The sequence below is a fragment of the Pelodiscus sinensis genome, chromosome 32 (assembly GCF_052426305.1).
Source record: "Pelodiscus sinensis isolate ZL-2025 chromosome 32, ASM5242630v1, whole genome shotgun sequence".
NCBI lineage: Eukaryota > Metazoa > Chordata > Testudines > Trionychidae > Pelodiscus > Pelodiscus sinensis.
The window spans coordinates 5,590,509-5,616,253 of NC_143083.1; the positions used below are offsets into that span (position 1 = coordinate 5,590,509).

At 63.3% G+C, this 25,745-nt stretch overlaps 1 protein-coding gene across 4 annotated transcripts in view; it reads right to left on the minus strand.

Annotated features, from left to right (window-relative positions):
* Positions 1–9,678: 9,678 nt before the first annotated feature.
* The window catches only part of CERS4 (ceramide synthase 4), a 46,717-nt gene continuing 30,650 nt past the window's right edge, over positions 9,679–25,745 (minus strand). For 3 of the 4 annotated variants that reach the window (XM_075903148.2, XM_075903152.2, XM_075903149.2), the window contains 9 exons: positions 22,038–22,155; positions 19,748–19,866; positions 17,996–18,053; positions 16,816–16,866; positions 16,477–16,569; positions 14,553–14,681; positions 14,082–14,188; positions 12,491–12,647; positions 9,679–10,942 (listed from right to left, as the gene is read on the minus strand). In XM_075903148.2, the coding sequence (XP_075759263.1) occupies positions 10,748–10,942; positions 12,491–12,647; positions 14,082–14,188; positions 14,553–14,681; positions 16,477–16,569; positions 16,816–16,866; positions 17,996–18,053; positions 19,748–19,866; positions 22,038–22,155 (1,027 nt within the window). In that variant the 3' untranslated portion in view covers positions 9,679–10,747. Of the gene's footprint in view, positions 10,943–12,490; positions 12,648–14,081; positions 14,189–14,552; positions 14,682–16,476; positions 16,570–16,815; positions 16,867–17,995; positions 18,054–19,747; positions 19,867–22,037; positions 22,156–24,270; positions 24,683–25,745 lie in introns of those variants that run through there. The other variant, XM_075903151.2, reaches the window with a different exon arrangement.

Genomic DNA, 25,745 nt, shown 5'->3' on the forward strand with positions numbered 1-25,745 from the left:
GAGGAACGTCCACACTGCACTCGTGTCTTCCGCAAGGAAATTGAAAGAACAGAGGGGTTTTCCGGCATTAGTAATCCTCATCCTACGAGGAAGGAGCCTTTTTCCGAAATAGCTCTTTTGGCAAAAAGCGTGTGTGGATGGGGAAGAGGAGTTCTTTCGGAAGAAGAGGGAAGAGGACAAAGCACAGGTGCCCTGGTTGGCCCCTCACCCATAGCAGTCACAGCGCCCATGCGAGAGCCTCCATTCAGTCTGGATGCTCTCTGCCGAAAAGGCAGCTCGCTCTTTCAATGCACTTTTGCAGTGTGGACGCTCTCTGTCGGAAGACGTTTTCTCGGACTTGTGAGGGTTTGAAATTTGTGTCCATTTCAGATGGGGTGGAAACAGAAACCTTTCCGAGGGGCGTTATTTTGTGCCAAGCACAAGAGCCGGAGGAGTCCAGGGCACTGGGGGGGGGGGAGTGGGAGACCCAGAACCAACTCCTGGGGCGGCAGGACTTTGAGGTGTCGACCTCCCTCCTGCGGCATGTCCAGTGTGTAGAGTCTCTCTGGCTCACTCCTGCTGCCGCAGGTTCATTCCAGGTAAGTTGAAGACTCGCTGGGCCAGAGAGAGACGCAGCTGGCAAGCTAGGGCCCTCCCTGGGGCAGAGACAGCCCCTGCTCCCGAACAGTGGGGCACTGAAGCTCACAGGCGAGTCCTGAGCCCCCTGGCTGCACCCTGCCCCCCGCACTTGGAATAGAAATTCCCCCTTGGCCCTTCCCAGCTGAACGTTCTTCCAGACCAGTAACGCACCCACCCAAAGCTCCGGGTCGACAAGGCGGCGTTTTCTGGCCAAAGGTTCCCAACTCTCTCTGCTCGCTCCGCAGCCCCGCAGAAGGAGCAGCGACGCGTCTACGTTACAGTCACATGCGTCACACTCGTGTCGTTTGTGTGTGGGAGCGTGAGCAGCGTGTGCGTGGAAGTCACGTGGTGCACCCCGAGCTGTGCTGTCTCTGGGTCTGGGTCCACGCAGAAGCCTGAGCCTGCGGCCCGGCACACACGGCTCCCTTGGCCAGCACCATCAAGCTGTCCTGGGAGCAGGGAGGGAAAAAGGCGTCTGAGTCGTCCCCGGCTGCTGGAGACACAAGACCATGTTTGCAGACACAAGCCGAGATGCGGACGTGACCAAGTGGGGTTGGATTCTGCTGCGTGTGATTTCGACCATCCTGTAGTAACCCCCCGTGTGTGCCTCAGTGTCCCTGGGCACTGCGCCAATAGCAAGATGGGGTGGGAATTTGGGTGTGACAGCCTCCTGCACGTTGCTCTCTGTGACCTGAGCCTGGGGGGGGGGGTGACCAGGTGACACCCTTTGTCCTGGAAGCTGGACAGAGGCCGGAGGCGGAGCTGGCTGCAGGGGGAGATGGGCTGCTGGGTGTGTGAGTCTGGTTGGCTTGGAGGTGCTGGGAGAGGGGTTGGCGCCCTCCCCTCCCCAAGCTGGGCTGCACTGGCTGCTCCTGGTCTACGCTGAGTCCCAGGGGTCCATCTGTTCTCCCTGCCAGCTGAGGGCCCCGCCAGGCTGCAGGCGGAGAGCCAGGCCTGGGGGCGCCTCGCACCTCGTGGCAGCAGCCCTGAGCTAGCGGAGCAGCCTGCGCCCACCACACACATTAGATGATGAGACGAGCCAACCTTTCCGCCTCTGCCTGCCCGGCGCTGCTGCCATGACAGCAAGAGCTTGAGTTATATGTCGGCTGCCGTCCTCTCGGCCGTCTTCTCCCAAGCAGCGCCAGGCCGGCGTGGGGGGGAATCTGGTACCTGCGCTGGGATCCTGAGGACCAAGGCGCGTTCAGGCGCCGCTGGAAAGTGTCAGCTGCCTGGTGAAACCCGTCAGCTCGCTCTAGTGACGGGAACGTGGCTGGCCGGGGTGGCTCAGCAGAAGGGCCAGACACCCTCAGAACCAAAGAAGAAGGGACGTCTGACCGAGGACCCATCCGCCTCCTCCTGGGGCCCCTGGGCCACCCCTTGTCCTTAGTCCCATATGGGTCAGCCCGCTCCAGCAGGTACCCCAGCTGGAGTTCCCGCGCTGCTCTTGCCAAAAGCCAGCGCTCCATGCAGGCTCCAACCCATTAGCCAAGCGGGCCAATGCCAGCGACTCCCCCTCTGACTCTTGCCCTTGTGTGCACCTGGGGCGTGGCACCACGTGGCTAGTGGAGCAGCCACCCCCCCTCACAAATGCTAGTGCAGGTGAGGGGCCCCGTGAAGACCTTCTCCTCCGCCATCTCCCAGGAGAGTTCACACGCTAGGGCTTAATCCCAGAGTTTGGCTGCTCACCTTGGGGCCCTTAACTAGGCCCGAATGTCAGAATGGCCCAAGAACCCGCCCTGGCGACAGGCTGTGCCCCTGCGCCCGCCCCTCGCGTCGCTCACCCTGGCATAGCAGCCTTGGCACAGCAAATGCCTCGGTCAGTAGCATCTGAAAACTCACCCCTTGTTGGCCAATAGTGTCCTCATCAAACATGTGTGGGAACATCGTCTGTAACACCCCAAGATCCCCCCCACACATTCCAAAGCGCAGCCCTGCCCAGAGAGCAGCTGGCCAACAGGTCTGCTGCAAACAAGAATGTGTGTGCTGCTTCCTTGGCAGGGACGCGAAACAGAGACGCTTCCCGCAGGAAGGAGTTCCAGCCGGTGGGAAAGCCAGCGGGAGACAGCCTCAGCTGCCATTTCAGCGGGAAATGTTTTCTAAGTGGGAGACCGACACTCGGAAAAGGAGGGACCAACGTTCCCAACGAGCCCCGCCCCTCGGCTTCCTCCCTCACGCTCCATCGACTCACCGCACCAGATGGAACAAAGGAAGAGCCGGGGTCCTGACCTGGGTTCCCTATAAGGACTTGGGCCGCCACCCAGGAGAGATTCAAATGCCACCCAGCTGATTAGCTGGCGGCATGTGTTTCTCCTGGGGGTGCACATCCACACATGCCTTAGTGCCCAGAACAAAACTTATTCTACACCTGGATGGACAAAATTAGAGGGAACACTGGTCTGACCTAGACGTTTGGCCAGTAGGGCTATCGAGAGCATTTGGCGAGAGAGACTTTGCCTGGAATTTGACCTTGTTTCAGGGAGGCACTGGTCACGTCTGGTAGGTGCTCCTGAGACGCATGCCTCGTTACTTCTAGTCACTTCAAATCTCCGGCTTCGTAGTTAAGGAGCCGGTTTTGTTTGAGCTGGTCCAGGATGTTTGAACTGACGTGTTTGGGAAACTCCACCTGGGGGATCCGGGTTCGTGCCGATTGTTTCTGTTAATCCTGGGCTTGTGAGAGGAGCGGCCCGTCCGAGAGGCGTCCCTGGTAGCCAGGTCCCTCCCACTCCCCAGCCAGAGCATGAGTGGGTCTATCTCCAGCCCGCCAGGAGCCTTTATTCATACAGCCCTCATTGGCTCATGCCGGCCACAGCTGCTGGCTCCACAGCTCCACTGCGCCAGCTCTCCCCCAGGGCTGGGCCTCAACCCTTAAATGGCCAGATGCCCAGTCGGGGGTGGGTGGGAAGCAAGTACAGGGTGTCCCTGCTATAAGTCACCCTGGGGTACATCCGTCCCACACGACAGTCGTTGATGCTCGGAGGAACTGATGCGTTATAAGTCCCCCCAGTTCCCCGCTCTTAAGTCATGCAAGAAAAATGGTGCAAATAGAAGTCAGCCGCAGGAAAAAAAATTCCCGCTGTAAGTTGTTTCACTGTAAGTCCACGTTTTTTGGAACGTCTCTTGGACTTAGAGCGAGGACGGCCTGTCGCCGAGTACTCCCCTAAACCGTGCGCAAACATCCCTACTGGGGCAGCGTGGGCAGAGATCTCGCTGTGGTCTTGCAAACCCAGGACTCCCTGCATTTTAGTGTCTTGGCTGCAGAGCGTAGTGATGATGCAATCCACTGGTGGCAGCTCAGCTTCAGGTACGAATTTCAACACCCGCGTGTTTTACGACTCCTGGCGTCTGACTGACAGGGAGTTGGGAAATTCAGGGCTGGTCTTCACAACAAAATTAGATCCCAGGAGGACACTCGGCATTGGCGTACTTGTGCAATTTTGCTCCTCACTTGGCGTCTCACCGAGATCAGCTTCCTGCTCCCATGGAGCTGTAAAACCAGTGTGGAGCCAGAGCTGCCTCGCTGACGCCAACGCAGTGAGTGACACCGCGTACCCGAACAGTCCTCCAGCTCCTGGCCCATGGTGCAACATGCCACGCAGCAGTGGCCGCCCGGGTCACTTTAAGACTCCAGTGCCCAGGGATCACAGACAGGAAGCCACCCCCACGTGGTTTTGAAATGCCGTGGCCTGACTGCCCACCATGGCGCAGACCGAGCAGCTCCATCATGCTAGTTCCATGCACAGACTCTCCTGCCAGGGGGAGACAGGAGCTTTTGGGGCCCAAGGGCTGGAGGGGTGAAGAGTCTGGGCAAGCCTGGCTACCCCCCACTGCAGAAAGGAGACCAGCTCTCGGCAGGGGGCAGAGAAACAGGCACAGCAGGGACCAGCAGGCGCAAGGACGTCGCCAGGGCCACAGCGCTGGAGCTGGTGCCATGTCTTCCGCTGTGCCCGGCGGAGATCCCCCCTGAATTCTGCGGGAGCCTTGGAGAAGGGAGAGGAGGGAAGAGGAAAGGGCGGGAGGAGGAGGGAAGAGGGCACATATATTGGCCCTTGCAGCGTTTACATGTCACGATGGTGCCTGGCCCGCGCCTCCGTTAACAAGACAGCAGCCCATTGCGTCCCGGTACTGCCCCTCCTCTCCGCCGAGCTAGGCTACGTGACGCTGCCCGGCCCTATGTCTGCCCGTGAAGAGCGACCGACTTTCCGTCCAGTTTTACCGTTTCGCCCATGCCCTTAAGACTCTACGTGACGCTGTCATGGGCTTGTTGCACCGTGAAGTTCTGGAAAGACAGTTGTCGCTTGTGGTTCCTAGCACACACTGCAGACTGCGCGCCAACGGTGCTTCTGAATGCCGCCAGGTCCCGCAGCCGTCAGGCCGCCAGGGAAAACGCCCAGTCGGACTGATAGCTGGGAAGCAAGCACAGAACCGACAGGCACAGCCTCAAAGTGGCACACCCCGGGAACGCACCAGCAGCGAGTCCTGCCGTGCGCTTTCAAAGCCTCCGTCCGCACACAGCCCCCCGGTGGGGCTGGGCCTAGTCCTTGCATCTGGTCCGTGCTCTACCTCCCCCTGGTGGGGCTGGGCCTAGCCCTTGCATCTGGTCCGTGCTCTACCTCCCCCTGGTGGGGCTGGGCCTAGCCCTTGCGTCTGGTCGGTGCTCTACCTTCCCCTGGTGGGGCTGGGCCTAGCCCTTGTGTCTGCTCCGTGTTCTACCCCGCGCCGCCCAGACACACAGGTGCGTGTTGCCGGAAAAGGGTCCAACATTACGGGCCGTTGGGTGACACTAAGGGTACGTTTCTGCCAACAGAGCCACGTAGATTAGTTACTCGACAAAGGGAATTGAAGCGGTAATTTAAATAATCGCTGCTTCATTTAAATAAAAATGGCCGCCGCGCTGTGCCGATCAGCTGTTTGTCGGCACAGCACAGCAGTCTAGATGGGGATCTGCTGACAAAGGGTTCTGGGGTCGGCAGATCCCCGTCTAGACTGCCGTGCTGTGCTGACAATCAGCTGATCGGCACAGCGCGGCGGCCATTTTGATGTAAATGAAGCGGCGATTATTTAAATCGCTGCTTCATTTCCCTTTGTCGTCCTGCCTCATCGACATGGCTCCGTGATGGAGCCGTGTAGTCTAGACACACCCTAAGGGCGGAGAAAGGGGCATGCGGGGATGCTGACCCCTCGCTCCCAGGGCTCTCTGGGCAAGCCGCGGTGTGGGGCAGGCAGACATGCTGGCCTCTGGGTGAGCAGCTTTCTCCTCCCCACAGAACCAGGGCAGGGGCAGCTGCACCTTCAGGAAGAGCCGAGCCAGTGAGGAGCTTGCCAGAAGCAGCAGGCTAATGAGAGCACCCTGCTGGGGGAGGCGGCAGGCCGAGGACTGGGAGGGAAGAGGTGCTGGGAAGAGCGGAAGGAGGCACCAGGAGGAAGGGGCTGGGAGGGGAAGTGAACTCCGGGAAAAGCTGCAGCTCTGGTGGTGGAGGAAGCACAGCCGTTGCCTGCTGCCATCAGGGCCCCCAGGCTGGGACCTGGAGCAGAGAGCGGGCCGGGTCCCCCCAGGCCTCCCTGCGCCGCTACAGAGCCCAGCCTGGAAGGGAAGCTGGGGTGGAAGAGGGGCTCACCCCCAATCTGTGCGACTGGCCTGTGGGGAGGGCGGCTCAGCGGGCTGACAGGCTACGCGAGGGTCACAGCGAGCCTGTGAGGCAAACACCATCCTGGAAGCGCAGGGCCCCGGAGCAAGGCAGGGGCTCTGCCCCACATCCCAGAGGACACTGCAGCCGTATCCCCCACAGCGTGGGGCTGGGCCGTGGCGCCCTGCAATTCCCACAGCACAAGCGCTGCTTGTTCCCCAGCCTGGGCGGATCCACAGGGCACCGACCCAAGCAGCCAGAGGCACAAGCGACAGGCGCGCGTTCGTGCCTTGTGCTGACCACGCCATGCTGGAGACACGGCCTGAGACCTGCCTCTGGGTGAGCAATCCACTTCTGCCCCCAGGAACAGGTGCGGGCCTCTCCCCACCCTCGCCAGTCACCCCTGCTAGCCCAGCGAGGGCGAGGAAACAGGACCCTGAGCCAGGTTCCCATCCTGGCCCAGCCCCGCGGGAGGTGGGGAACGGGCACCCTGGGGGGGAGCGGAAGCCTGAATCCCATGGCCAGGAGAGGGCTTGCGTCTCAACGGCTCGGCCTCGATCTTCCCGAAGGCCCTTTGTCAGGGTCTCCACCATCTCCCACCGGCCTGGTCAACCGGGTGAGGCTCTAGGAGGAAGGCAGCGGGTTCCAGAGCGGGGAGTTAATGGGGTGAACCTGGCGCCTCCCCATTCCGTGTGGGGCATTCCAGGGGCAGGTCAACGCAAGAGGGAAGGGAGGGGTCACTCTCCAGGCCTCGGGTCCCCTTCTGCAGAGTCAGGTTGGGGGAGGCTCCGTCTCCCGTGATCACATGGGAACCAGCCAGGCCGAACGGAGAACCGGGAGGCCGAGAAAGTGAGCTGAGCGAGTGTTTCAAAGCCAGCGCTGGCAAGCCAGACGGTGGCCCAGGCCTGCTGCAGTCGCGGGGTCCAGAGGGCTGGCGATGGAAGGAAAGCGTCAGGCTGCCGAGCCATCGCCCGCAGAAGGGAAGCAGCGCAGTGGTCCCGATAAGTCACGTTGTTTATCGCGCCAGGAGCGCTGGAACGAGCCACTCATTCGGACAGGAGCACCCAGCCACAGGCAGAGCACCCAGAGCCGCGGTGCGGAGCTAACCGCACCCCCAACGTCAGCCAGTGCAAAATCGTTCTCTTTCGGAATTCGGTCGGGGCGGTGGGGAGACGGGCGGTTCTGCCCAGAGGAGCCTTTGGCACCCACCTGCACCAAGGCCTGGCCAAGGCAAAGCTGCACGCGGTAAGGGGTGACCCTGAAACCTGGATGGGGCCAGGTTGCAGAGGAAGGTTGAAAAATCCTGGGAGCTTTGCTAATGCTCAGGGCTTCCTACGCCAGAATCCCGACACGAGGCCTGAGGCAGAGCCCGAGAGGGTCTGGCTGAGGTACCAGCCCGACACGAGGCCTGAGGCAGAGCCCGAGAGGGTCTGGCCTAGGTACCAGCCCGACACGAGGCCTGAGGCAGAGCCCGAGAGGGTCTGGCTGAGGTACCAGCCCATCGCAAACCAGAAGCCGCTAACGCCGGCTGAGATTTGGCTGAGCACCACAGGGAAGACACCGGGTCTGAGGCGACACCCGCCTCTTCTCGGCCACGCAGAGGAGCCCATTAAACATAGTAACAAAAAAGAAGAGAGTCTGTGGTCACGGGAGACATATGGGGAGGGGCATGTGGCAATACCTCGATTTGCTGCTTGTCTGCACTGAGCATGCTCAGATGGACGGGGCATAAACACCGCTAAAGCCAGCTGCCCTCGTTCTGCCCCCCCCCCCCCTATCTGCAGGCACCGGTTGTCTTGGGTTTTGCACCTGTGTCGTGGACTCCACGCACCCCCCGCCGCCGTCTCAGCCCCGCGCAATAGACGCGCGAGCGGCACGCCCTGCAGGAAAACGCCTTCAGCATGTGAAGAAATGCTCGAGGAATCCACTGGCACGTGGCCTAATCCAGCTGCTGCCTCGCCCTGGCCTGCGGCCGCCTGCCGCTCCGACCCGGACGCTATTTTGCTTGTCTGTGAGCCGCAGAAAAAGGTGCTTCGAAGCCCGGGATTTGGGGCACAAGACACAGATGTTCTAGAGCTCTCTGGGAGCTGGTACCTAAGGCTGCTTGGGATCAGAATGTCTGGCGTGGCTGTCACACCTAGGGGGTGGAGCAGGAATTGGGGCAAATCAGGAACTGGGATGTCAGCGGCCGAGAGGGGCCCATGTGAAGACACTGGCAGGACCAGGTCACCAGGAGACTGGGGTCAGGGGATAAACCAGTTTCAGAAGCTGGAGTCTGTGGCAAGCAGGGGCTGGTCTGTGCCATCACGGCTTCCTGGGTCGTAGGCTGGCGTCTGCCCCTCGGGGCTGGGACGGACCGTCACACCGGTCCTGCCGAGCCGAGCGTGACGGGTGCTTCCAGGGCCGCCCATGGTCCCATCCCTGAAGGGTCTAACCACAGCCCCCAGGACGTGTCCCGCCGCGAGGATCACTCCGCGCCGCTGTGCTGCCAAGTCCCACGCCCCGGCCGAGACGCTCTCGGAAAAGCCGGTTGCAAGAACGTAAGAAGGGGCCTGGCTCTGCTGAGCCAGAGCAGGGGTCTCTGCAGCCCAGAGCCCGGCCGTGCCTGGCGCCTCGGAGGAATGACCGGACGTGGGTAATTACCAAGTGATGCAGTCCGGGGTGTCTGTGTGCTCGTTCCTGACCCTTTGGGCTCTCAGCCATTGCTGGACCTAGCCGCCATGAACTCATCCCGTCCTTTTTAACGCAGTTTGGCTTTCACAGCCTCCGAAGCCCAACGCCCGTGGGCCGACTGCGCTGTGTGAAGAACTGCTGCCTTGTGTTTAAGCCCCCTGGTTCCCGTGTTATGCGAAGGGGCCCACAGCACTTCCCTCTGCCCTCCCTTCCCCCAGCGAAACAGCTCTGGGCGCTACCCTCGCCTCAGAGGGAAGCTCTTCCGGCCTCTAATCCAGGGCTGGGCAAACTTTTTGGCCTGAGGGCCACATCTTGATATGGAAATTGTGGGGTGGGCCCTGAATGCTCCCAACATGGGGGGATGTGGGGCTGGAGAGGGGAGGGCTCTGGCTGGGGGTGTGGGGCTCCAGGGTAGGGCCAGAAATGAGGCATTCAGAGTGCGGGGGGGGGGGACATGTCAGGGACAGGGGAAGGGGGCACAGGGAGAGTGAAGGCTTGGGCTGGCCGAGGAGGCTGTGGGGTTGGATGGGTGATGAGTTTGGGGGCAGAGCGAGGGCTCCACAGAAAGCACTAGCTCAAAATGGCCCATGCAGTCTGCCCAACGGCACTTGTGGGTGGAGCACTTCCCGGGGGGCAGGGCCTGTGTCCCCTAGTGCTAGTGGGGGAGCGGGACCCCAGGAGCCTCATGCCAGAGACTCAGCTCTGCGCTTGGTTTTTCAAACGCACGCTGGCCTGCTGGAGATTCAGTCTGCACGGGGTTAGCTCTTTGTCAATGACTTTATTGTATCCAGCCTCTGGGAACACACAGCACATGCAAAGAGGCTCACGTGAAGTATAAAAACAAACAGAAACTAGAGCTGCACCATCACGGCCCAGCCTGGTGCTCCGGGCTCGCAGATCATCGAGGAGCCTAGCAGAGTCCTCAGCTACTATTCTGGGTTAAAACACCTGGCCATGGGGTTGAGCAGCTTCCCTCTGGGTCCCTTTCCCTAGAGGGAGAAAGCAGGAGGGAAATTCCCTTTGTACCAAACCCCGAGCCTGCAGCAATCGCCCTGCACCCCTCACCGGGAGCTGGAATTACAGAGATGTTCCGTGTGGCTCGTCTCTGGCCCTTTAAACGGCCAGCTCCCGAGAGAAACTGGCATCAGGGATAAACATGGACAGCCAGTGAACAGCTGCATGGATCGTCCGACTCTTCCAACCTGAGAGCTAGGCAGGAACGATCCAAAACCCAATCCAAACCCTGAACCCCCTTCTCCGCCCCAGTCTTCCAGCAACCGAGCACGGCCGAGAACCTCAGGCAGAGCAGGAGGACTGAGCTCTGTCCCCGCCGCAACAAACTGTGTTGGATACACCCCCATTTCTTTATCGGCGCGGAGGAAATCTCCCTGACTTTCATTGATTCTCGGCTGGGGGGGGGGGACGCATTGGCCCAAACAAGCAGCACTGTCATGTAAGCTAGAGCCAGGAGCTTGACTAGCCTTAATCCCAGTCCAACGCTGCGAGGCGGGTGAGTGGGAGTTACAGTCGCTACATTTCTCAGCTGCTTAGCGCTCAAGCGCGTTGCCAAGGCCGACAGCATCGTTAAACCCACGCCGGCTGGATCCTTCTCTCTTTGGTCCCCTCCAGGCTACACCCTGCGCGAAGCTTTTATTGCACAAAAAAGCAGAACCCTCTCTCCCCTCCCACCACACACGGCTCTTATCAGAAGCAGGAATTCAGCTATGAAAATAAAAGTGCTTCCCCCCAAGTCTCCGCAGGCAGCAGGACCGGTGCTACGGCTGCTGGGCCATGCTCAGCACGGACGGGTCCGTCAGCCGGCCTGGCCCGGGCTAGCTGCCCTTGGCGTGGCCGTTGGCGAGATGGGCCGTGCTGCCCGGCGGCTGCCCCCCGCGAGTCTGGAGGCAACCGTTGTTGGTGATGTTGCGGCGATGCAGGGCCCCGTTTCTCTCCTTCGCCCTGGCGGGTTCTCCCCCCTCCTCAGCTGTGTCGCTTTCCTCGGTGTCGCTTCTCAAGTCCCGTTCCATCTGCAGGAGAGAGACGTTAAACGTAGCGCGCAGGATGCAGCAGGGAGGGGCGCGTCTGCGTCCTGCAGTGGGAGGGGGAGGAGAGGGAGCTCGGGCAGGCAGCCCCAGCTGGGAAGAAGGGTTCTGGGCATTTCTACCTGCTCCTGGGCCCCTCCCAGCCCCTTGGATCTCCCTGCCTGCTCTGTTCCAAGACCCTGTGGCAGCTGCTCCAACTCTCCTGGGTCCCGCTCACGCCCTGGGGGTGCAGCCAAGCCACCGTTCCCACTGTGGGCGTGCTGGCCCCCTGCCCCCCTATTCCAGCAGCCGGGTCTGTGCTTGGGCTTGAGCAAAGACTTTCCCGTGTGCTCCCCGGCTGCCCTCTGGAGCACTGCGCCCTGGAACGGGCTCCAGCCCTGTCCGACTCGAGGGCCGGCCCAGGGACCGCCCCCGTGGATGCTGACGTCGCCTGTCTGAGGCTCCGCCCTGGCAGCTCCCAGTGGCCACGGTTCTCTGCTCCCGGCCAATGGGAGCGGCGGGAAGCAGCCACCAACGTGGCCCTGCTGATCAGGAACAGGCAGCGTGGATCCACCTGACCCACCCGGCTGCCTTCTGTGCTGAGATAACTGGCCTGGTCCCTGGGCCGGCAGAGTGAGAGACAGAGGCCGAGACGATGGACCGGAGAACAGCGAGCAGCTCGGAGAGCAGTTAGCGATGCTCAGACACTACACTGGCCTCCCTGCCATTGCTAATGGGCCTGCCCCGATGCTCCTCGCTCCAGTCCTGGCGATCGAGCCTTGCTAAGGCTGTGCCTTTGGGAGAACGTTTCCTTCCCCCACAGTGGCCAGGCTGCGTCAGACCCAAGGTCCGTCCAGGCCAGGGTCCTGTCTGCCCACAGCGGCCAATGCCAAGGGCCCAGAGGGAGGGAACAGAACAGGGAACCATGAAGTGATCCCTCCCCTCTCACCCATTCCCAGCCTAGGCACATCCTAGCTAACAGCCATCGATGGACCTAATCTCCATGGATTTATCTAGCTCTCTTTTGAACCATGTTATAGTCTTTGCCTTCACCCCTTCCTCCGGCAAGGAGTTCCACAGGTTGATGCTGCGTTTTGTGAAGAAATACTGCCTTTGGTTTGTTCTAAACCTGCTCCCTATTAGTTTCAGTTGGTGACCCCTAGTTCTTAGGTGATGGGAACAAGTAAATAACTTTTCCTCATTCACTTTCTGCACACCGGCCATGACCGTACAGACAGCTCTCATATCCCCTCAGTCTCCTCTTTCCGAAGCTGAAAAGTCCAGGCTTTTCATCTCTCCCTGCGGCAGCCCCCTGGGCCAGGCCTGGTGAGGAGTTGCAGGGTAGCAGTAGCACGTGGGAAGAGGCAGGGTGGGGGACGATGCTGCAAAGGGCTGTCCGTGATGGGACAGGCTTCCCCTTCTCCCATTCCTGGGAGACCCGTGCGGATCTCCGGGGCCCGGTCTCCACCTGGGTGCCAGTTTTGCTCAGGGACAGCTCCCTGGGGCTCTGCAGCTGGCCCCTGGACTGGACGTGGACGGGGAGCGGAGCCCTACCGTGCCAGACAGGATGAACCGATAGATCATGTGACCGATCAGGCAGGACCAGAAGACGTGCAGCAGCTGCAGCACCAGCAGGAGGCCGTTCATGAAGTAGTAGCCGAAGAAGGGCTGGTAGAGCTCCATGGAGTAGTAGTAGGTGTTGTAGAGCACCCTGCAGGCGAGAGCCCCCATCAGCCTCCGCGGGAAGGGCAGGCTGCCCCGCCCTGCCCCCAGGCCTTCGTGCTGCACCTCTCGCTGCTGGGCCTGCTGCTCACGCCCGGGCTGTCCTCATGGGCTTGTCCGCGAAGCCCTGGGCACGGGGCAGCTGCTCTGGGTGCGGATCCTCGGCTTTGCACCCAGCGGGTGGCCCGGCGCAGCCACAGGCCCGCTGGAGCCAGGGAGCCGGGTGGGAACCAGTGGGGCTGGCTCTGGTGCCACTGCTCCCTTGCAGCGCTCGGCACCGGGCTCCCCGGGGCGAGCTGAGCACGGCCAGCGAGGGGAGCCCTGCCTCTCTGAAAAACAGGCCGCTCACGTGGGCATCCCAAGCAAGAGGCCCGGTTTGAAAATGCGCAGAGTCCCCGGAGGTGGGAATGGCTGGTGCGCCCGGGACAGTCACAGCCTGCCGGACCCTCAGCAGGGAGACCCAGCCACTGCAGCGCGGACAGCCTGGTGAGCAGTAACAGGCAGGCCTCAGGGCTGCTCCGAAGGAACATGGGCCTTGAAATCTACCCTGTGCTCTCTCCCCACATTGGCCAGACACCCCCCCCCCCCCCCCCAGTGGGGCTTTGGGCTTTCCCCTCAGGTCTCTCCGGGCTAGACACAGGACCTGCTGCTCCCTCACTCACATGCCCCCGCCTGCTAAAATCCAGGCCCCACGCCAACGTTCCCGCTCATCTTTTCCATGCACATGCAGAATACGTTTGCTATGTGCACCGAGGCACGTGCACCACCAGGAGAAACACAAAACCAAGCTTGGGCTCTGCTAATCAAGGGGACTTCTCCTGAGCGGCCACACAGGCACGTGGCTCCCAGGGGACGCTGAGCCACACCCTTCCCCTCACGCCTGGTTCTCTCCCCACCCATCCTCCCCTTCTTTCCTCCAAGACCAAACTACAGGGGCCGGCCAGCTGGGTCCCTCTGATCTACAGACAACTGCTCCCCCATCCCGACTCCTGCTGTGCAGCCCAGCCGGGCTGGAGGGGCTGGGAGCTACGTGTGGCTTCACTGAGGGGTCAGGACCGACCCGTCTACATGGGAAAGTAACCAGCAGCTCTCTGAGCCCCCTGCCTTGCCTGGACCTTCCCTCCTCTCCTCCGCCCTCCTGCTGGGCCGGCGCCTCTCCGCACTCGCCACTTCTTTCTAGGGCGCCTCGCGCGGTCTGGCCCTGCTGAAAGCGAACCGGGGAGACTGGCCGTTCTGCAGGAACTCCTGTCGGCCGCCCAGGCCCCGGGAGCAGGGCTGGCTCCAGATGCTCGTGCTGCACCCCATCAGGGAGGGGCCGATGATGGGGCGGGGGGAGCAGGGCCATGCCGGGGATTCGGGCCGGGCCGGCTGCTCCAGACCCCCCGGAGGCTGGGCGAGGAGCCGCGTTCCGGCGCAGACTCACTTGTAGGGGAAGAGGAGCAGGCGGGTGGAGAGGAAAACGGCTGAGAAGACGATGAAGAGCCCGTCGCACGTTCGGCGCCACTTCATGTAATTGAATATCTTGGTGGGCTGCGCAGAGAAGCCAAGTGAGAGCGAGGGGGGCAGGAGAGGGCCCCGCCACGGCCGCACGGCAGGAGCCGCAGGGACAGGACAGCGGGGGTGGGAAGGCTGCACGGGGGAGGCAGGGTGTGCACCCCCTGCACAGGCCCGTCCTGCGGAGCAGCAGCCAGGTCAGGGCCACCCCGCTCGCCCCTCCAGGCTGACTCGCCCTGCCCCCGGCCTCCCACAGGGTGCAGGAGGGAGACAGGGGAAGCTCATTTCCCATGTGGAGGTTGCCAGGGTCCCGCCCACGTCTCCACAGCTGCTCCCCGGCCCTGCCCCAGGCTCCCACCAAAGCGCACGGGCCGCCCAGGCTTTACCCCGCGGCGCTCACCTCGAGGATCCAGTCGGAGGCGTCATGGATCAGCATGACCAGCGTGCCGATGCGCAGGTAGTTGGCACAGTAGGAGAAGCTGATCAGGAAGATGGTAACTGCGTGGTGCACAACCTGCTGACGAAGGTCCTGGTGGGGAAGGGATCAGAGTGTGCGGCGGCGATCACAGCGCAAGAGCCACCTCTCCCCCCGGGCACGGCGAGGCGAGACGCAGCTCCCAGCCGGCCACGACCACGGCCCGGCAGCCGAGAACTCCCTGATGGCGGCGAGAGGGAGGATAACCCCCCACGAGAGACGGGCGAGCGATGCAGACACAGAGCTCCTGTCCCACCCGCAGGACTATGAGAGCGCCCGGGGCCCGAATCACACGTAGCCAGGCCAGGCGCCAGGGTCAGGGCCCGGCAGAGGGCGGACGCTCACAGGCTCGCTGTCTGGCACATGAACTTGGCAAAGGGCTGGCGAGGAGACAGGCTCCTAAATCCCACTAGCCCTGCTATCGCGCTCCTGGGAACGTGCCAACCGGAGTCAGGCCGGGGGGAAGGAGTAATCGGGGGGTCGAGGCAGCAGGTCCCGGACACAGGGCTGGTAACTGCCTGCATCGGGGTGGGACACGTAACTCGTCTGCAGCCGCATACACGGCACGAGGCCTGTGCCACGTGGACACAGACCTGGCCGAGCCTGTGGCCTTTCTGGGCTGTGCTGTTGAGGTGTCTCTCTCTCTGCTAGGCAGCGCCCCGGCACGCACGGCTCTAGCCCCCCCCAATGGCACGTGGGGGCGCAGGGACGCCCAAGGAAGGAGATGGTGCCCAGAGCAACGGTGTGGCAAGAGCTGCCCCCACCGCAGGGTTAGGAGGCCAAGAAGGGAGGAGGTTGCATTTCAAAGCGTTGCTCCCTCTGGGTCAGGAAGGGCAGGGCAGTTCTCCTGCTGAGTCCGCTCGGGGAGATCTCTGGCCACATCCCAGACGGTAACGAACGCCCGGGGCCCGGGACCCGCCCTCCTTTCGCAGGCCAGGCACAGAGCGAGCGGCGCCACCACTGGCAGCAGCCACTTGGGCAGACGACACTTGCCCCTTCCAAGCCAAACCTCTGCAGCTGCAGGGCCCACGCGCTTGGAAGGGTCAGAGACACGTCCCCCCGGCTCCGTGGACGCCCACTGCGGGGCGCTAGACGCACTCGGATTAAAACCAAGCGTCGTACGTGAATGGAGCTAGCAGCTCGGTGGCGTGACCGTGCCCTGGCTCGGCGCCAGCACCCGCTTTGGCAACTGCTTGCAAGACTCGCATTCAGTCCGGGGACGTGCAAACGGTTAGCGGGCGAGGCCGGAGCAGCGGCAGCAGCGTGGAGCAGGCGGGAGCTGGTGCTTGGAGGGAACCAGCTTTTCAGCAGGCTCCCTGCACATACCAGCTCCCACAGAGCCACCTGCCTCCTCCCCTCCTCCCACGCAGAGTGTGGGGGGGGGAAACCAGCTCCTGCCTACCCCTCCCTCCGCTGCTGCCTCTGATATGGAGGCAGCAGCACCAGGGGCAGGGGCTCTGCTGGAGCTGTCTCCCCGCCCCCATGTGTAACACGTTTACCAACCCCCCTCCCCAATTTAGCGTCCCCCATTCGGTACGTGCCTCGACCGCTGCTTGTGTCTGCCCCGACGGACGACGCCTGACTCTGGGGGCAGGAGACCGGGGGCCTGGCTTGGCTACAAATAACCCAGCGTCCTGGTTTCAGAAGTGCCGTTCCAAGTCAAGCAGACACATGCAGCAAGTGAGCTACTGGTCCCGCTCAGACTCCGGGGAAAGGGCCATTCTCACCCCGGCTGCAGCGCCTGGACGCGGGGCAGCTCGAACCGGCCACTTTCGAATCTCCGTGGCGCATTGGCACAGCCAGCGAACTGACCCTTTTCCCGCGTCGTGCCCCGGGCCGGGCCACTCACCTTGCGCTTCACGTCGAAGGGCAGCGTGCAGACCAGGGAGGAGTAGAAGGAGAGCTCCAGCATGTAGTACCAGAACACCGAGGGCAGTAAGGGCTGCAACACCAAAGGGCCGGGCTGGGTCACACGCACGTGCCAGGGACCGAGGGCGCGGGGAAAGGTCTCCCACAGATGCTGTGGGAGGAGGCAGGTTGCCCTGGGGCTCCCTGGTTTTGGAGCCAGGTCTGGTCTAACCTGGCGACTGGTTTGAATTCTGGGTGCCTGCGGGTCTGGGACTGTCAGCCAGGCCCGTAGCACACGGGAAGGGGCGTCCCTGCATGTCACCACCTGCGACAGACTCACCTGCTGTGGATACCCGGCCCAGCATTCTCGATGGTCCCAGAACCAGGGCTTCTGTAAAGAAACACAGCACAGGGCCTGAGAATGCCAGCGGCCCCGTGGCCTGGAGGGACGCGAAGCCACCCAGGGTATTCGCACCGACGCTCGGTGGGAACGAGCTTCCTACAGAACAGCCCCTGGGAGGCGTCGTTTGGAAACTAGTAGCTTGCTCCTGGTTGGTCTCAGGGTGCCACGTACCACCCGCCAGCCGAGTCCTCCTCGACTGTGCGCTGCACTATGGAAATGGGGCAGAACCCCCAGTTCTCTCTCTCACCCAGGATGGCAAAGGAACCAGCACCTGTGGGCGCCAGGGAGGGATCCTGACCAAGGATCTTCATGTTGGACGGCTGTGGGTGAGACACGACCAAGCCAGGGCCCAAACCTTGCCAGATAAAGTTCAAGTTTCCACTTGTATTTGCTTGTCACCTTTTCTTCGACTTGAATTCACCTAGAACCCCCTCACCTTCCATTACTAAACGTGTTCTATTTTATAGCTAGCCCAAAGCAGTGCATGTCACCCAGGGATACGGACTGGCGCTGGAGGGGCGGTGGGTGGGGTGGGGACACAGGACATAGGAACGGGGAAAGCACTCTCTACGCACCAGAGAACTGAAATCTGACCCTGAAAATGAAGCCAGGCTCTCTGAGCCTCGCCCTGCTCAGCTGACAGTAGATACTCCTGATCACACTGGCCCAGGATGAGTCTCATTTCCCTCGAGTGAGTCCAACTAGAGGACAACAACCTACTACTGCTAGCCATTAGCTCAAGTGGCAAAGGTACATCCACCCTGCTGAGACCCACATGGGTCCACAGGATGAAATTTGTATTTTTGCAACCAGCTGTTTTTAGAAACGTGTGGCATCTTGTTGACTAAAAACACAAGAAAAGAACGTTAAGTGCAAAGCCAGGCACTCCGAAGTCAGGACGTGCTCACGGGGAGGCCGTCTGCGCGCGCAGAGGGGACCGAGAGCTTTGGGCATTGACGATCTGCTTGAAACCCTTCACATCCAGACTGGAACGGGAGCTCAAGCCAAGCCCGAACGTGGTTCCAGCTGGTGGCTGACGTGCACTGCAGAAGGTGTGAGCGCTCCAGGCCAATCTACCATTTCAGCTGATGCGAACGGGCACCGCCTAGATACTCACATCCAGCAGGACAGCCAGTCCAGTGAAGAAAGAGACGAAGTAAAACGCAAACCTCCAGCTACAAACAAACAGAATGAAGCATGTTAGGGTGCCGCCCGAGGCCAGGCTGCAGCTCCGGTGCCCGTCAGAGGTTCATTCCAACAGTGACATTCTCAAAGGCACGTGGGCGGGGACACCCATCCAGCTGGCAGTACACGCTACTTGTACTTTGCATGGCTCAAGGCTCTCAATGCTCACAGCAAACAGCAGTTGCTCAGCCTCATGGAGGATAGGAAAGTATCATCTCCACTCTACAGATGGGGAAACTGAGGCACAGTGTGGAAGAGACGGCCCAGGATCACTTCGAGACTAAGGGCTGGGAATACACCCCATCTCCCCTGAGTCCCAATCCCAGGCAGAAATCCGGCTCCAGGAATCCATGGCAAAGCTCCCATTGACTTTAATAGAACCAGGACTTCGCCAGGACATTTAATTCCCTCATTGTAACTCTCCAGGTGCAAAGTGTCCCTCAAGCTACCTCCAACCCAATCCCTCCTCACGTGTCCGCCCCCCTGCGCCCAGTCTGGGACTGGTGGAGGGGACGGGTATGGGGGAAGTGGCATCAGCTGCAAACCCAGGCTCCTTCTCCTCTCCCACCCTGACACACACAAGGGCCCGGCTCGCGGACCACGGCAGCCACACATCAGCATGCGACCCTGGCACACCAGGCAACGGGAGCAGCAGAGACTAAGGGTGTTACTGGATCTGTTCCTTTGTTTTTCTCTTCCTCCGACGTATGGAAGCCGCCGCTCGCTCGCTCACAGGCCTGGCTGGCGGCAGAGATCCACCATGTTACATATAAGAGCTTCAGCTCCCGGCCCTGCCCACAAGAGATGGGCACCCAGAGCAGGAAGGTGGCACAGAGCCAGCGGGGGGGGGGGGGGGGGGGGGGGTCGCAGGCTGGGCTCTTGGTGCCCTGGCCGGTGTGGCTGGGAACTGGACAGGATCTGGGATCCTGTAGCCTGGGATTCGAGAATGGGTGAGCGGGGAGGCTGTGCCGGCCCCGTAGGAGACATGGGGCTCAGTGCTTGGCTAGTAGGCGATAAAAGGGAGGAACTCGGAGCCACCCGAGGGAGCTTTGCTCCAGTCAGGGGGCTGACCTCCACTCCCCACCAGCTGGGCCCAGGGGAAGCGGGCCCCTGGGAGCCCAGCTGGCGATTAACTAAAACCCTCTCAGACTGGGGTTCACTAGGGCACGTCTCCACGGACACTCGACTGTGCTGCAGCTTTCCAGCTCAGGGTGCGACCCCCCCCCGGGTGCGGCAAGCGACAGCGCTGGAAAGCGCCCGTGTCACCCGGCTGCCGGGCTGGGAGCTGAGCTCCTGCGAGCTCCTCCTCGGGGGGGGGGGAGGGGGAGTGTGGTTCGTGGGTCCCCAGTCCTGGTGCCGCGGCCGCGCTTTCATTTCCACCCGGGACAGCCTCACCCTGCTGCCCACCCGCACGGGCTCCCTGACAAGCTGAGCGCGCCGGCGTGTCCTGGCCTGCTCGCCGCTGCCATATCCCTGCTTGGGGCTGTGAGGAGCCCAGGCCGGAGGGAGCCAGTCCAGGGGCTAAAGGGGAGGGAACAGCGAGGCCTGGGGCTGAGGGGAAGGAGGCAGCTCAGAAAGCGGGTGGCGAAGCAGAGAGGGGGGAGGACACGTTCCAGCAGGGACTGGAGGTGTCCGGGGGGCCGGGCGCACGTGCAGAGCCCAGCCCCCAGCCCCCAGCACTCACCTGGCCTCGCAGAATTTCTTAGACAAGCAGGGCCTGTCCTGGTTGCACCGGACCCGGAACCACCTGGCCACCCTCCTGGGAGGCAGGTCGCACTGCTGGGCCAGGCTGAGCAGCTGCCCCTGGGAAGCAGCCAAGGAATCTGGAGTCAGACGCCTGGTGGACAGAGGGCTCCTGGGAGCAGCCAGTCGGAGGTTTCCAACCTGTCTCCGCACTCGGGCTCAGAGGCCCCGTTCCACAGCTCGCGCTGGAACCACGGATCTCGTCGCAGCGCCCGCGCTGGCTCCTGTAACTTCCCCTCAAGCCCCGAGCTTCCGCGCTACCGCGGCCAAGACAGATCCCCAGGCGGGGCTGGGATGCCTCAGGCAACAGAGAACGCAGCGCACCCTGGCCCCCCGCGACACGCGCCCTCCCTGTGGAAAATCGCAGCCTCGTGTGTCTAGCTTCGGTTTCCAGCCATGTTGCACCTTTCTCTCGTGGCTTCCTGATTCGCACCTTTCTTCCAGCACCCCCACCCAGCAGCACCTGACAAGCCTGCTTCCACGCTCCTTGGCGGGCAGGCGGGTGGCCCTCTCGCTGGGGAGCCCCTGGGCAGGGGGCGGCTGCTGCTCCTTTCTGCCAGGCAGGGGCAGGGAAGCTGACCAGAGAGATCAGAACGGCTCGCCTGGACTACCCGGACTAGCCGGGCCCTCCAGCCCTTTCCTCGGCCAGCAACCCCTTCTTCCAGCCGCAGGGCGCTGGGAGCCGAGTCTGGCCTGTCAGCGGGCCACCCTGCCTGGGCCGCACGCCCATCGCCAAGCCTCACGGACGCGCCAGGCTGGGGCCGCGGGGAGCTCTCCTGGCAGACAAGGCCCCGGCGACCCCATCGGATCACCTGCCGGCTTCTGCGCCTGAAAACCCTCGTGGACGCTGGGTTCACACCTTTACCTGCTGGCTCTGGAAGTTCCCTCAGCCCCCTGCTCTGCCCAGCCCTTTCACTGGCATTTCCCTCGGCTGGACTCCCTTAGCGGGCCCAGGTAACTGGAGTCCTGCAATTTACACACCCGAGGGGGGTCCAAGCCAGGACGGCACCCCCATTCACCTTTTGCCTTCCTGATTCTTTTCTTGTGGGGGTGGGGGGCTCCCCAGGCTGGGAGGGTCTCCTCTAGCCCCCTCCCCCGTTTCAACGGGCCTCTGCACGGGGAATGAAACCCGGGCGCCTGCCATTGCTGGCCGGGGCGCGGGGCCAGGACCCTGCGCCCTGCTTCGGGCCTGTGCTAGTGGCAGGGGGCGAAACATTGGCAACTCTCAGACCCCGGCTCCATCTAGCATGGGATCCTGCACCCGAGAGCGGCTGGACGCCGGAGGAAGGAGCCCACGAGAGGCAGGTTTCACGCCGAGCCCTCGCGGAGCGATTCGAACACCAGCGCACGAGGCGTCTTCTCCCTGCCGATGCTCCCCGTGGGGGCCGGATGCTGCTGCCAGGCGCTCAGGTGTTGGCACAGGCGAGATCCCTCCAAGGCCACCAGAAATTGCCCAGCTGGGGCACCGTCTCCTCCTCTCCCGCAGGGCCCCCCTGCTCCCTAGGGGGAGGATGCTCAGGACACTGGCCCATGGCCCTGCCAGTGAGACCGAGTCCGAACTCGCTGGCTTCCTACAGCGCGCGGCACCGAGCGGCGTCTGCCGGCGGAACAGCTGGGTGCCCAAGAGACCCGGGTTTGTCACGGGGCCTCCGCCAAGCAAGGCAGAGAGGCCACGTTCCAACGCAGCAGAACAAGGAGTCGGGGCCTTTGCTTTCGGGGGTCACAGCGCCCTGGCCCCTGGAGCTTTGGCGAGTCTGGAATCCCCTCGTAGCTCCCGCTATCGGACGGACCAGAGCAGCGTCTCCTGCCTGCAAGCTGCTTCTGATGACACTTTGGGAGGGGCTGGGTGCCCCCCGCTCCCCGGGGACCCCCTGCACCACTGGGGACCCGGCTGAGGCTTTCCCCACTGTCAGGGGGCCCTCTGCACCCCTGGGGACCCGGCTGAGGCTCCCCCTGCTCTCAGGGGGCCCCCTGTGCCCCTGGCTGAGGCTCCCCTCGCTGTCAGGGGGCCCCCTGGCTGAGGCTCCCCTCGCTGTCAGGGGGCCCCCTGCGCCCCTGGGGACTCGGCTGAGGCTCCCCCCGCTGTCGGGGGCCCCCTGCGCTGAGGCTCTACAGGACGTGCCTGAACCGAACAGGTGACCTCTGGCCAGGACGCTCAGTCCCACGAAGCTCCAGCCAGCCAGCGGCAAGAGGAGCCCCGGCCAAGGGGCTGGCGGGGGGGAGGGACTCACCTCCTCCGGCTCCTTGCCGTGAGCAGCGTAGAACGTCTCCAGCACCGGGTTTGGTGGGATCTTCAGTCTCACCTTGTCCCTCAAGCCCAGCCTCCGGCCCAGGGGCAGGGCGAGGAACCTGCAAGAGACCACGGCGGGGTGAGCCCAGCGCGGGCGGCTGCCTCTCGGCTCCCCAGCACGGTGCCGGCTGCACCCGCCAGCGACAGCGCACGGCCCCCGACAGGAGCCAGCCCGCAGGCCCAGCCGACCCGATGGGCCTTGTCCTTCCCCCCTGCGCCGCTCTTTTGACACTCGGGGGGGGGGGCAATATCCCAGCCCGGGAGACCCTGGGCAGGTCTCGCACTGAAAGATGTGGGAGAGAAACAGGCAGGTGTGCTTATGGCTGTCGCTGGGGGGGGGGGGGGGGGGAGTCCCCGGACACCCCCCCCCCCCCCCCCCAGCCAGACGTGGCTCTCAGCCGGCAGGCGAGCGGAAGGTTATTAGTTCCAGGGACCCAGCGGAGCACAGTCTGGTCCGCACAGGAACCAGGAGCAGCCAGTGCAGCCCAGCTTGGGGGGGGGGGGGGAGCGTGTCCAGAGCCAGGCCCTGCCCCCCACCCGCGTCCTAAGCCAGCTGAGACTCACCCCCACCCCCAGCCTGCAGGCAGCCCCACCCCCTCCTCTGTGCAGCTTCCCGGGCAGAAGGGGCCACCTGGTCACCCCCCAGGCTCAGGCCAATGTGCACATTCTGGGACTGGGGCAGCCTCCCGCAGTGAGTCACTCCGAAATTCCCACCCGCATCTCCAGCTATTGGTGCAGTGCCTAGGGAAACTGAGTCACACCCACACGGTTACCACAGGACAGTCGACGTCGCATGCAACAGAGCAGAGCGGACAGACCCCCCATTCCACCACCCTGGCGCGGGGGGCAGGGGCTGGCAATTCCGGGCCCCCGGTTTTAACCCTCTCTCCGGAGGGGCTTGCCAGCTGCGAAAGAAGCACGCGCAAGAGGGGGCACCAGGTACCGGGCGGACACGATGCACCGGGCTCTGCAAGCCCCCCCGGGCGGGAAGGGAACGGCCCCGCCCTCCCAGAGGCGGCTGTGGGGCCAGGACTTAGCGCTGCCTGCGACCGGCAGGGGACGGAGGCAGAGCCCTGCGAGGGATTTCCCACCAAGGCGGCGCGAGCAGGCCTGCTGGAGAGCTCTCTGCGCGTGCGGCAGCAGCAGCTCGTGCCCAGCGGGATGGCAGCTCCGCCCGCCCGCCCGCCGGAGGCTGCAATCAGCCGTAAGCAGCCAGTCACCACCCAGGGCAGGGGCAGGATGGTGGGTAGAGCCAAGCCCAGCAGGGCTCTCGTGCTGGGTCTAGACAGGGCCAGCGTCTTGCTCCTCTGCGGAGGGATCTTTGCATCAGGTTTCCAGACATGAGACAGACCCGGGACTGGGCCCTTGCTTCTGCCCACCCCAGGGAGAGGCTCGGAGGCACGGCTCCCCCGTCAGGGGTCTCAACTCCCCTGGACCGCGCAGCGCTCTGCAGCTCTGCCCGCAGCAGGGGTCGGGCCATGGGGGAGGAGAGACCCATCAGGGCTGGGCAATAATTTTTGGCCAGGGCCTAAACTGGAAGAGGAGGGGCCAGGGTGCTTCTGGGCTACCCCACCCCCAGACCACTCCTGGGAGCCCCTTTGCCCCCACTTCCCATTAGGCAGCCATGCCCCTGGCAGGGCGGGAAGAGGCTTCGCATGCTCCCCCCCGGCCAATCAGGGCTTTGGGGCAGGGAGCGCGTGACGTCTCCTCTCGCCCCGCGTGGAGCAGGGTTGCCAGATACTTTCCCAAAAATACCAAATGTGGCAGGGAAAAAATTGGTTGAAAAAAACAAAAACCAACCAACCAAAACTGAGGAACCGAAGCTTTAGAGCGCTTGACTTTGAGACTCCACAGAGGGAGAACCCGCCATATCCCCCGGGCCTGGCACCGCAGCCCCGGCTGGCCCAGGGTGCAGCCAGCAGCAGGCCCGGCTCCGCTCGCTGCCGGGAGTCAAGCACAGGGAGCGTGGAGCCAGTGGTAGGGTGGGGGCAGCGCACAGGGCCCCGTGCCCCGCCCGCCCCCACTGAGGAGCCAAACCCGCTGCGGCCCGCAGTGCCAGGCCAGGCAGCAAGCTGCCTTCCTCACCAGATCCCCCTGGAGCAAGGCCTGGCAGCATGCGCCCCACGTTGTTTGAAAAGCTCTGGGCTAGGGGACCTGCGCCAATGGCTAGTTACCCTCCTTGCTCCAACGTGCCCGATTTCACCTCCGCCTTCCAGCCGGACGGGGCAGCCAGCTGGTCGGAGCCACCGTGGCGGAGAACTTCTCGGGAAGTTCGGTGCGACATGAAAGTGCTGCCCACGGAGACAGCTGCCGATAAACCCCCCAAAACTGGTCTGCATCCCAGCCCGCAAGCTGGTGCCCGGCTGGGGGTGGGAACCTTGGGCCAAGCCCTAGAGTCCGAGGGAATAAACGTGTCCCAAAGACAAGCCCGTCTCCCATGCTTTGCTCTAGCTCTGCTGGCCTGGGAGCGCAGGGCTTGGCCGTTCGCCCCGGCAGACCTGGCCCTAGTAACGCGATCCGGTGGTCGGCGAGCATTGTTTGAATGCAGGACGCAGTCCAGTTCTCTCGGCGTATTAAAATAGCCCAGCAGGAGGCACAGAGGCCCCGAGGAGAGCGAACGTGCCGCAGCCTGCTGCCAAGACGCGCTGGCCAAGCAGGTCTGGGCGGAGAGCGAGAACACCGCCCCGCCCAGAACGCCTCCCCCAGCAGCGCCCTGAGCCCGTCATGTAGTGAGACACGAACGGCTGCACACGCTGCCCAGACGTTGCACAACCCGAAACGTTTCACACACAACACAATGGGTGAGCCCAGGGGCTTGCGAATATTTTTCTGGTGACCCCCTGAAGACAATCGATGTCGCGGTCCAATGTGTGACGGGAATGTGGGCTGCGGGGGTGGGGCTGGGGAGGAGCTCTGGGGTGCAGGAGGGGAGCTCTGGCTTTGGGGGGCAGGAGGGGCTGACCAGGCAGCAGTGGAGTGGGGGGGGGGGGGCTAAGGCAGCTTCCTGCCTCTCCTGGCACCGCAGACCCTGCTGCCCCCAGAAGCAGCCGGCAGCAGGTTCCCAGCCAGTGGGAGGGCAGGGCTAGTGTTCGGGGCAGGGGCAGCAGCGGGGCCCTGTGCGCCCCCCCCCCCCCACTAGGAGCCAGGCCTGCTGCCAGCCACTTCTGGGGCGCAGCGCAGTCTGCGGTGCCAGGACCAGCAGGGAGCTGCCTTAGCCCCCCCACTGCTCACCTGACCCCCCCGCAGCCACGAGCCCCGGCGCCCGACATTCCCGGCCCAGTGCTGGGGCGCGACCCGCCGCGTGAAAACCCCGTTAGGGCAAGAAGTGGAGCAGTCACCCCCCAGCTAAGCTGCAGGGGCATTTCCACAGTGGCTGGCCCCTGGCTGTGCAGCCCCCTCGCCCTGCGCCGGGCAGCCGCCCTCCCGCCACCTGCGGGGCTGCTCCCGAGCGTCCTTTGGCCGGCGGCCAGCTCTCCGGGGGAGCCGTGCCCAGCATTCCCCTGCTGGGCTGGGGGGCACATGGGAGCCACGCAGGCAGGGTGGGGGGCACTTTCCAGGGAGCGGGCCCTGGCACGGACCGCAGGTGGCAGCTCAGGTAAGAGCCCCCAGCGCAGAACCTCCCCATCCCCCATCACAGCCGCCGTGCTGC